This window comes from Lepidochelys kempii, chromosome 4 (assembly GCF_965140265.1).
Source record: "Lepidochelys kempii isolate rLepKem1 chromosome 4, rLepKem1.hap2, whole genome shotgun sequence".
Lineage (NCBI taxonomy): Eukaryota > Metazoa > Chordata > Testudines > Cheloniidae > Lepidochelys > Lepidochelys kempii.
The window spans coordinates 19,499,538-19,510,100 of record NC_133259.1 but is presented as its reverse complement, the minus strand read 5'-3'; the positions used below and the strand labels follow the sequence as shown (position 1 = coordinate 19,510,100).

Genomic DNA, 10,563 nt, shown 5'->3' with positions numbered 1-10,563 from the left:
AGAAAAAAAAATCTCATGATATTTTTGGGTCTGACCTGTGGGGGTGGCAATTCTGCTGTGCTACTGCCTACTGCTGGCTGCTATTAGCTACCTGCCAAGAGCAAGAGCTCTACCCGCCTCTTTGCCACTTGTTGCCCAGCTGTCTCTCCCGCAGCCCAGTCAGGTTGCTGTTCTGGCTCTCAGGAAGCCTGTGGCTTTGTCCCAAGCATAATAATCCCCTTTGATCTGAGAATATTATTTCCTTTTTTCTGAACACTGGCGACTGGACAGGGCAATACAGTGTTCTGCTTTCCCCCCAGCTCAGCAGAGAGCAAGGGGGGAAAAAGATCTAGGAATGAGCCAGCAGGTTTATTTAATTACAGGTCTTTATAGTAAAAACAAACATTTTTGTGAGCATAGTTCCTATGCTTTTGCCTTTTATTATAAGGTTTTTTCCCCCTTCTCCGCCATTCTTCATTTGTTGTTTTCATTTTAGACTTTGTTTCTCTAGACCAGTGGTCTCCAACCTTTTTACGCACAGGATCACTTTTTGAATTTAAGTGCAAGCCAGGATCTACCCTGTCCCTTCCCTGAGGCCCCACCCCTTCTCCAAGGCCCCGCCCTGCTCATTCCATTCCTCCTCTCCCTCCATCACTCACTGTCCCCCACTCTCACTCACTTTCACCACGCTGGGGCGGGGGGGTGGGGATGAGGGCTCTGGGCTGGGGCCTAGGCATTCAGAGTGTGGGAGGGGGCTCCAGGCTGAGTCTGGGGCAGGGGTTCAGGAGGGGGTCAAGCTGTGAGAGGGAGTTTGAGTGCAGGTGGGGGCTCCGGGCTGGGGCAGACTGTTGGGGTATAGGGTGTTGGCTCTGGGAGGGAGTTTGGGTGCAGGAGGAAGCTCCGGGCTGGGGCAGAAGGACTTCTGGGAGCAGCATGTGGCCAGGGCAGGCAGGGACCCTGCCTTAGCCCCATTGCACCGCTGGACTTTTAGCGGCCGGAGATCACGATCAACTGGCAGAGGCTCCAGGATCGACCAGTCGATCAACCAGGATCGACCAGTTGATCGTGATCAACCAGTTGGTGACCTCTGCTTTAGACTATGATTTAAAGGTTTTAGAACGTCATTTTCTTGTCACAGAGTAAATATTCCATATGGACACAAATTCTTTTAGCAGTTGATTAAATGTACTCCATAATTGGATTAAATTTACTCATTCTGTACTTTTTTCAAAACTGAGATTCAACACAGAAGTAATTTTCACTGTATTGCTATTGAGAGAAATTAACATTTTTTAGCTTTAGAATCATGCCACTAGAGGTAATACTTGCAAGCTACTGATTTAGTTAAAAAATTCAAATACTTGTCAGACTTTTAAGTTTAAAACGTGAAATGCAAAACAAAAACAAGGCCCCTTTTGAAATCATTTACAGACTCAGTAAAGTGAAAATTTATTGCAGCTTCATGGAGAGTTTTTAGATCCAAAAATCTCTACTGTCTTTCATATTCTGTCCTGGTTTAGCCATTGTTACGAAGCAAAAATATGTCAGATTGTTGTTTAGTGGCTGCTGAATACAAAAGGAGAATATTAGTATGTGGATCCAAAATGTGAATTTTACAAAGTCCTTGTATAAATAGTTTGAGAAAATCTTTGGGGGAACACGTTTGTTTGTTTGTTTGTGTTACTAGGTAACGTTACACATGACAAACTCCTTTTTGGATTTCTATCGGGAGTGGAGACTGCCACATAAATCACCAATTACTGACTTGGGTAGGATTAAAACTGGAGTAACTCATTACTTTGGCAACTGAAATGCCGCAGTTTAGCATGCAAGACCAAAAAAGTAGAAATGGTAGTTTAAATATAGAAGGGATAGACAGAAGGAAAGAGCTTGATTGTGCTCCCACTGAAGCAGATAAAAGTTTTTGATGGTGCATTCTTTGGGAGCAGAACTGGGCCCATAGTGGGCAGCATGGTATTTAATTTTAACAATATGTTAAATAATATTTTGAGGGTATAGTTAAATTATTTTGCAGTCAATTTGTGTGTGTATTGTAGGGACGGGATAAATCTGAAGTCGTGACATTAGCAGCCAATGTGAGTGTAAATAAATAGTGATTATAAGATTCCATTTTTTTAAAAGAACAATTTGTTGTTAAAGTAAGGATAACTCTTTGTGATAACGGAAGAAGTCCCTGTTAATTTTGAATGCATTTGTATACTCCTAAAACTTTTGTGACTAAATATCGTTCATATTTTAGGAAATTAAAGTGGTAATGTTCATCAAAACAAATAGCTCATTTTTTCTGAGCAAGAATTGGTGAGATCAGTATGATGTGTAGTCTCCAATAATTACATTGACACTAAGCACAGGGTTTTGTAGTTTTATTGAACTCACAAAATACAACAAAATATACACTGGAATTCTAAAACCATTAAAGTACAGTATCATAACAGGTAACATTTGCTCTGTGTGTAAAACTATATTTCTCTTGCTTCTCTATATTTCTCTTCATAACAGAATCACAAACACATAACAGAAGCACAGTAAAATACGCAGTAGGAGGGCTTACATTTCTGTAATGGAAAGGAGAGCTAATACAACATACTTGAGTTTGCCTGGTTAATAAAGTTGCCACTAACCACTGCTACAGCTAGAGATCAAAATCACAATGTGTTTACATTTGCAAACAATTCTTGAAATGAATGTTTCCTCTTAACTAAAAAAAAAAAAAATGATTTTTTTTTTCTGTTTTAAAGAATGACTTCATTGTCTTCAATGCTGCTATGGTCTTGAGTGTCTTCAGTGCTCTCAGCAGTTTGACGGCTGTCATTGACTTCAGCGACAACATCAACCTGCTGCAGGTCCTCAGTTTGGGCCTGCTGCTGTTCTGTGCTTTCATTGCTCATGTGACTGTCTTCTGTGACATCAGGTTTGCTGTTGTCGCTGTCTGCCTCCACACTGTCAAGCTGCTGTTGGCTGTCATTTTCCATGCTCTTATCATGTGACCTCCTGTTGACTTCATTGCTGTCCTGAATGTTACTTCTGTCATCCAGTTCCACGCTCATGTCAAATTTCCCTGGAAAGCGGCATGCAGCACATGGGGCTTTGGAGGAATCCACCTGCTGGCTTTCTGCGTCTGGTGTGCTGTCATCCTCCTCTGTGACATCATGTACAATGAACTGTGCCAAACATAAAGGTAAAGCATAATGAACAGGCATCCTAGATTATGAGGAGCCAATGAATCACTGAACACTGCAATACTTCACTGAAACAGGGCATGCCTTTTGAGTTAAAAAAAGGAAAAGGAGTACCTGTGGCACCTTAGAGACTAACAGGTGATCTTCAAAACCTATAGGTTATTGGACGGAGGGCATGAGATCAGAGGGGGAGCAAGGGGAGGTACTGAGACTTGGCTGAGGGCAGCCTGCTCCAGGCTGGGAAGGAGGGTCCTGGGGGTTCCTACCTGCTCTTGGGCACATTCCACCCCTCCCATTTCCTGCTCCCCATCATGATTCCAGCCCTTCTTCCTCCTGCTTTCACCACTGCACCCCACCCCACACCCACTCACAAGATGTGCACAAGTTTAGGCAGTGGTCAAGCTCCCACAATATTTCCAGTGCGAGGGCACTTGCCCTCCTGGTTCCACCACCCCTGAGGTTATCCATGCTCTTCAAAGCACCGAGTACATTTACAGAGCTATAACAAATGTTTTATAGTACTATATGAAACATCAGTTCACTACGGGCCTCAGGTCTCACACATGATTATACTGTGTGGCTGCTGGCCACCTGGAACAGTGGGACTATTTTCCTGTCTCAGTGCATATAGGAATATAATACTTATTAACTTTAATGAGTTATGTATCCATAACAAGTGGAAATACACCCCTCTAATTTTGCCTGTGACTTGTCAATCCCCTCCACAGCTAATGCCCACAAAGAAATTTCCGTTTTGAACATCATCCTCCATTTATGGTAACCCAGGAACCATTGCCAAATGGTATTTACCTTTCCCGAAGCTTTGTAGAGCTTGCTAGACTTGTCCTTATGGTATACGTCTACCAGCTTTGCTTTTGCCCTCATTCTATAGGCCACACTGTCTCCTCTGCCTGAATTATCTCCTCTTGTGGGGACGACAGGAGTTAAAGGCGTAGTTACTGGGGCTTCAGTGGGAAAATAGGTGACAATATCCTCATCTGATTCATCCGTGTCATTGGAATCATTATCATCATGATCACCGTCATCTTCGTTACTTACACTTGCTCGTTTGGGAAGGCTCTGAAAAGCATAGAAACAATTTAATAGTGCAGCATGCAATTGCGTTGTTATAGATGTGAGGTTATTACAGTGTCTCTTTGCGGCTCCCTCAAAGTATATGACACTGTTGTACATTCTAAAGCTGAGGCAGGCAGATAAGATCCTACCATGGCATGGTAAATGTGGTAGCAGCTCCAGGCTACTCCCATGGTGAGACACATTCCTTGAGCAAAGAGACTATGATTTGTCCTAAGATTTGTCCTTCAGGTTTATGTATGTTTGAGTAGGTTTGTTCATTAATTGAGGTTTTGTCATAAATGGTTTCGCTACAGATGCAGAATTTGTTTAGAGGCTGATGTCCATCAAATACGCACTTGTGGATCCCTCTGGTTTAACACTATGTAGATTGTTTGGGGATCTACTATGCTGATTTCTTCAATATAATTTGTTATTCAGATCCCATTCTCCCAACCCTTCAGTGGAAGCTAATTACATTTTGCAGCAGGAGACTAGAGCCTCAGGTTCTGTAAGCTGCTGTGCAAATTTTAGAAACCTGGTTGCTTTACGTTTCATCGATCCTGCCAGGAGTTCTGTTTTACTTAGAAACAGATGTCTGAAGAACTAGTTTGGAGGAGGCTGTTGTTAGAAAAAATAGATATTGTGATAGGGTTGCTGCTGTGCTGTATACAATAAGGCTTGAGGTGTCAATGAAAACTTACCTGCTGCTCCGTGTCCTCAACACTTTCTTCTGAAGAAAAATGGCTCTGAAAAAGAATATGAAAAGTACATGTAAATGTGGAGAAACATACCTAATAAAGCTGGTAAAAAAAAATTATGACAAGTTTCCCACAAAAATTGTGGAAACAATTCAGATTTTTTCGACTTTGAGAAATTTTGACCAGCTGGTCTAAAAATGGCAACAACAAGAATTGTGATGCATTTTTGTAGGAAATTAGAAAAATTCCACCTGCTCTAATTTTAACCTTCTTCTAGGTCTGTTATTCTGGGAGATGATAGAAGCTCCATGCTTGCATTAGTTACCATTGTGGCTATCAGTAAGGGTCTTATATGCTACCTTTCTTACTGTACAAAATTTTCCTACCAAAGCAGGGTTTCTATAAATTTCTCTTCTAACCATTTCTGCAGGTCGCTGTATAGAGTGGCTTTAGATACCTGCTGAGGTGGCACCAGAAGTTCTTGTGTTTGTGCTGGTCTCATACGTGATTGTGTATGCACCTGCTGGTGGTGATGTCTGTGAGAATGATGGCTCCCGGAATCCTGGAAAATAATAAGAACCAAGGTCACAATTCAAGATGAAGCATATAGGAGCATATGACTTGAGGAGAACGCAAATGGTGAATCTGCTTTAATCAGAGGAACTCATTTTCACACAGATATGGCATGTGAAGTACCTGCTCCCTTTGGAGCTCATTTGTTTTTAATCATTTACTCAGATGGGAATAAAGTGCAGAAGAAGTCCACAATCCAAATATACATTTAGATGTGAAAGGACATAATATTAGAGGTGTGCCTGTACCAAACTCCTGGAGGTAAACATTAAGGTAAGGTAAACAGCCTTGTGAAGGTTCAGATCAGAATTTTGCAGCTGGTTCCTGTGTCAGTAATAGTCAGAACACTCTCTCCTCCTCCACCCGCAGAACCAAACACCTCCTAGTTTTGGGGAAGTTTGGATTTGGATCCAAATGTTGTGGGTTGCACCACTCTCTACATAAAATACATAAAATCAAATAAGGGGCTTAATTCTCCTCTCATTTACACTGACATAAATCAAAGTTTCAGAGTAGCAGCCGTGTTAGTTTGTATTCGCAAAAAGAAAAGGAGTACTTGTGGCACCTTAGAGACTAACCAATTTATTTGAGCATGAGCTTTTGTGAGCTACAGTTCACTTCATCAGATGCATACTTTCCACTTTATGCATCTGATGAAGTGAGCTGTAGCTCACGAAAGCTTGTGCTCAAATAAATTGGTTAGTCTCTAAGGTGCCACAAGTACTCCTTTTCTTTTTATAAATCAAAGTAACTCCATTGAAGTCAATGTCGTTACAGCAGTGTAAAACCAATGTAAATGAGAGGAGAATCAGGTCCAGTTGCCTTTATTAGCTTACTCATTGCAACCCTGCAGGCATGCGATCACTATTGCAGTCATTGGTCTGAGCCTGTATTGGTGTGTGACCTGATTACCTGTGGTTACTAGGCAATCATTGTATGTGAGGCACAAGGGTTAAGCATTAACTGGCACCTGGACCAATTATGTCATTTATTTTCTAAAGAAAAAAACAGAAGAGTCCCTTGCCCAAACAGGGTTTCTCTCTCAAGGTAAGAAACAAGAATGTCATTGACTGATATAGCTCTAAGAAAGGAGCTGTGTGGAGTGGCAATGTCCCAGTGTGATCATTAGGAGGCACAATCTCCTTCAGGGTATGTCTACACAGCAAAGAAAAACCTACAGCTGGCCTGTGCCAGGGCTCACAGGGAATGAGCTGAAGGGCTGTTTCACTGCGTTTGGGCTCAGGCTGGAGCTCAGGGATCCAGGGTGCAGGGTGAGCATGCTTTCTGCCACACCACATAAGGGGTGCCACATACTCCCCATTGGGCACCTGCAGAGCTGCATGGAGGGAGAGAAATTATGTCCCCACTTCCTCATTACCACTCTGTGCTCATTTGGGGTGGCCAATGCTTCAGATGCAGTAGGAGGGAGCTCTTACTATGCAAGGACTGTGATTGCCCTGGCTTCTTCCCCTCTTTGAACACTTCTGCTGTGGCTAGTCATTTTCTGGCCTGTCGGAGCCCAACTCTCTCTTGACTAACATATCTGGTCGCGTCTCAGTGACTTCACTGGGGCGGCACAGAGTATAAGGGCAAAGTGTGGTGTGTGCTCATTAAATCAGCAGTATGTGATGTAGAACTATTTGACAAATACATGCAGGCACACACATCCAAATACACCATAAATTAACCTTTCCTTTGACACTATCCTACGTTGTGCAGAGCACCTCCTGTCAGGTGCTGAGCACCTTCGAATCCATTCGAGCTGAGGAGGTGGAGTACTTCACAGGATCAGGCCTTTGGATAGTGGGCTGTTCTATACATTTATCAGAGTGTTCTGTCCATGCATTTAATGCGGATCTATCTATTTTTGAATATGAAACTCATCCTTAAATATATTGTGACTTTTGCAAAATATTCTGCAATACATTTAATAGCATCCTGTGGAGTAGTGCATATAAATATACAAGTGAAACGTATCAAAACATGTTTGTGTTATAATGAGGTGTCCTTGATTTTTAAATCTCATTAGTTCCACTTCTACGGTAACTTGTGAGATTTGGGGGTGAGCTTACAGCACTGGATTCTGATACCCTTCTTGACCTTGAGTAGTACCATACCCGGAGAACAGTCCCATTGAAATTAGTGGGTCCATTCATGGAGTAATGTGCTACTCAAGATGAATAAAAGTATCAGAATCTGGCTCACAGTGATTGGTGTGAATCATCAAGACTATGCCATACTGTAACTCCTTTAAAAAAAAAAAAGCAAAAAAAAAAAAGCTTGAGTTTAAAAGTTTGTGATTAAACAAATGGATCTATAAAGATACACAAGGGCACATCTTTTAAAGGTATTAGGCCAGATACCCAGATGGTGTAAATTGGCACAGTTCCACAGAAGTCAATGAAGCTATACTGATTTACACTAGATGAGAATCTGGCCATAAAATTCAAGTTAGATAAAGTTTTGTGAACAGCTATAGTTACAATGAATCAGAAAGTGCAATTTAACATAGCTGACGTGGTGATGATTAAATAAGTAGTAAGTGAATGATAGAGAAGATGAATTGTAAAAGAAGCTTACATGGTTTTCTTCAGAGCTCTCTGAGATGGCATGACGCTTTGATTTACTCACCTTGCGGGGAGAAGAGAGGAAAGAAATTTTCAGTATACATTCACTATTAATATTTGAAGGAAATATACAACTTTTTTCTTGTTGTTACATGTCTGATATACTTACTGGTAATGCAAAGGCAATGCTGATGAGGCACAAACAAAACACTGCAATCTTCATTGTGATATTATACCTGGAAAAGATATTGTCACTGTGAGCTGACAATATGAAAAAATTGCAAACATTCTATAAGCTTTTTGATTCTCTCCTTGTGTTTCACTGTGCTCAGCTGAAATTTCCACTGAGGATTCAAACTCTCCATGCCAACCTCTCTCTCTCTCTCTCTCTCTGTCTCTACACCCTCTGCCCCATTCTGCAGCGAATCAGAGGAGGGGAGCAGAATCTCAATAATCCCACACCAGAAGGGGTGTAAAGAATTTAAAACCTGACACTTCAAAGTGCTAAGCTAGGAGCTGACGATGTTCAGTTCCTTACAAAATGTAGTCCTGCAATCTGGTGATTTGAGCTAATGAGGGAAAAGTATTAGGAATAAAAGAAAAATGCTGATAAAGGACAGATTTAGTTTCATAAAAACAGAGAAAGCAAGACAAATTATTTTTTGTCCCCCTTACAGTTAGTATAGATCTAGTTTTCAGAACAGAATTTGAATTAAAGTTGCAATAAAATGAATACAAAAATCAATTCATATGAACAAAAGCTGCTTTTTGGTAGATCAAGTCTTTCCAGAAACTTGAACCCAAGAGGCCATGTATCTGATTAGGTATTGAAGGACAAATTAAAAAAACAAAACAGAACACAAAACCAAAACAAAAAAGCCCATGCAGAGTCTATGAGAATCGGAAGTTTGAGGCAGAGATATTTGCTTTTAAGTAAAGAATACATTTGGTGTCCCTAAATCTCTCACTGCGAGAAGGTGGGACTGGACAACGGCAGGTGGATCGCTCAATAAATTGTCCTGTTTTGTTCATCCCTCTGAAGCATCTGGTACCTGCCACTGTCAGAAGACAGTATACTGAGCTAGATGGACCATTGGGCTGAACCACTTATGACTGTTCTTATGTTCTAAACAATGCATTAAACAGATACTGTATAGAAGTAATGAAATTTCAATTGTTATAAAAGAAAAGTAAAATATCCCATCCAGGGCGCTCATTCAAAGCCCTGCAAGTCTGCCAGAAGAAGTGGCATGTGACAGGACAATGATTACATTTTGTCAGTACACTCTTTTGTTTTCAAATGGCAGCTTCAAATTTCCAGCACTTGACTCAGTGGCAGGAATTTAAACCACCTCTTTCCTCCATCCCTAAATGTACGAACAGATCTAAAATCATAATTTAACAAAGTGTGCTGCAGCCCTCTTTAAGACAACTTTACGGCTCTGACGGTTCACCCTTCAGCAGAGGAACTAGAATGTTTTTAAAGTTGAACTAAAAACTAGACTATTCAAAATTCTACTGTCTGAGGTTCATGTGAATAAAAACTTAATGCAGCACCAAATGGTAGGTAATGAAATGTGCATTTACCTTTCGTGGTGTCTGGATCAGAAGGGTAGAATCTAACAGGGTTGTTGTTAGCTTTCACTGTGCAGCAGCTCAAGCCAATTTGCTCTGAAAGGATTCAGACTTCCCTTTCTCTCCTCTTCTACTGCTTGACATCTGCAGCCTTCTGGAATTTAAATGCTGTTCCAGACATCAGCCAGCCAATCCCCTGGAGGCGGAAAGGATGAGGTCATGAGGTTTCTTGCCACTGTCCTGCCCACATTCTCCTACACTTCCTCTTTGGTTTTGTGGCTTTCAAAGCAAACAAAGCTACTCCAATGTTACTTATGTTCAATATCATTTAGTTCAGTACAGTTAGAATATACAGCATTCAGTATCACGTAGGAGGACTTCAGGGCACATACGTGTTCTACTTTTGTTTAAGGTAGAATCAACAGCTGTCCAGAAGTCTTTCATTCCTCCTTCCAAGCTTGGGAGAGAAAAGCTCTTAGTTAATGTGTCACGGAGGATAAAAAACTACCCTTAAAAAAGAATGGGTCAACTTCTGCTCTCAGTGATGTGTGTGTGTTACCCTGTTGGTTTCAATGGGATTGCACATTGGGCACTGGGAGCAGAACAGGCTCACTAGCTTTTGCATATAAATGATTAGGATGTTGATTTTTATGCAAATCTCCCAGTCGGTGTTCTGCTTCCAGAAAGCAGGGTGGGCCGTAGAGTCACTGGAGCCCTAGATAAAAACAAGATTTTGCCTTATCTCCCATATTTCTCCCTGTTCTCTTCTAGCCACTCCTCTGGCTCCTTCCCAGTTTCATTTCTGCCTTCAGGGATGTTTCCTGATGTCAATTCAATCATTTACATTGGGTACCTTTGGTGCCGAATACACCCCAGAGTACTTTGATGTAGTTA

The 10,563-nt window shown here is 41.4% G+C and overlaps 1 protein-coding gene across 1 annotated transcript; it reads right to left on the bottom strand.

Moving 5' to 3' along the window:
- Positions 1-2,346: 2,346 nt before the first annotated feature.
- Positions 2,347-9,824, bottom strand: SPP1 (secreted phosphoprotein 1). The gene is made up of 7 exons (XM_073340651.1): positions 9,682-9,824; positions 8,264-8,330; positions 8,108-8,158; positions 5,412-5,516; positions 4,958-5,002; positions 3,990-4,259; positions 2,347-3,161 (listed from the first exon to the last, which is right to left on the bottom strand). The coding sequence occupies exons 2-7, from the start codon at positions 8,315-8,317 to the stop codon at positions 2,733-2,735; spliced, it is 954 nt and encodes a 317-aa protein (XP_073196752.1). The 5' UTR covers positions 8,318-8,330; positions 9,682-9,824; the 3' UTR covers positions 2,347-2,732.
- Between the last annotated feature and the right edge of the window lie 739 nt (positions 9,825-10,563).

Bases quoted from the DNA above. Each gene is read 5' to 3' on its own strand.
- SPP1 (XM_073340651.1), bottom strand. From the start codon at position 8,317: ATGAAGATTGCAGTGTTTTGTTTGTGCCTCATCAGCATTGCCTTTGCA. The intron at 5,517-8,107 runs GTAAGCTTCTTT...ATTATTTTCCAG, and splicing joins AGAGCTCTGAAGAAAACCAT to GATTCCGGGAGCCATCATTC. The intron at 3,162-3,989 runs GTAAATACCATT...TGTTTGGCACAG, and splicing joins TCTACAAAGCTTCGGGAAAG to TTCATTGTACATGATGTCAC.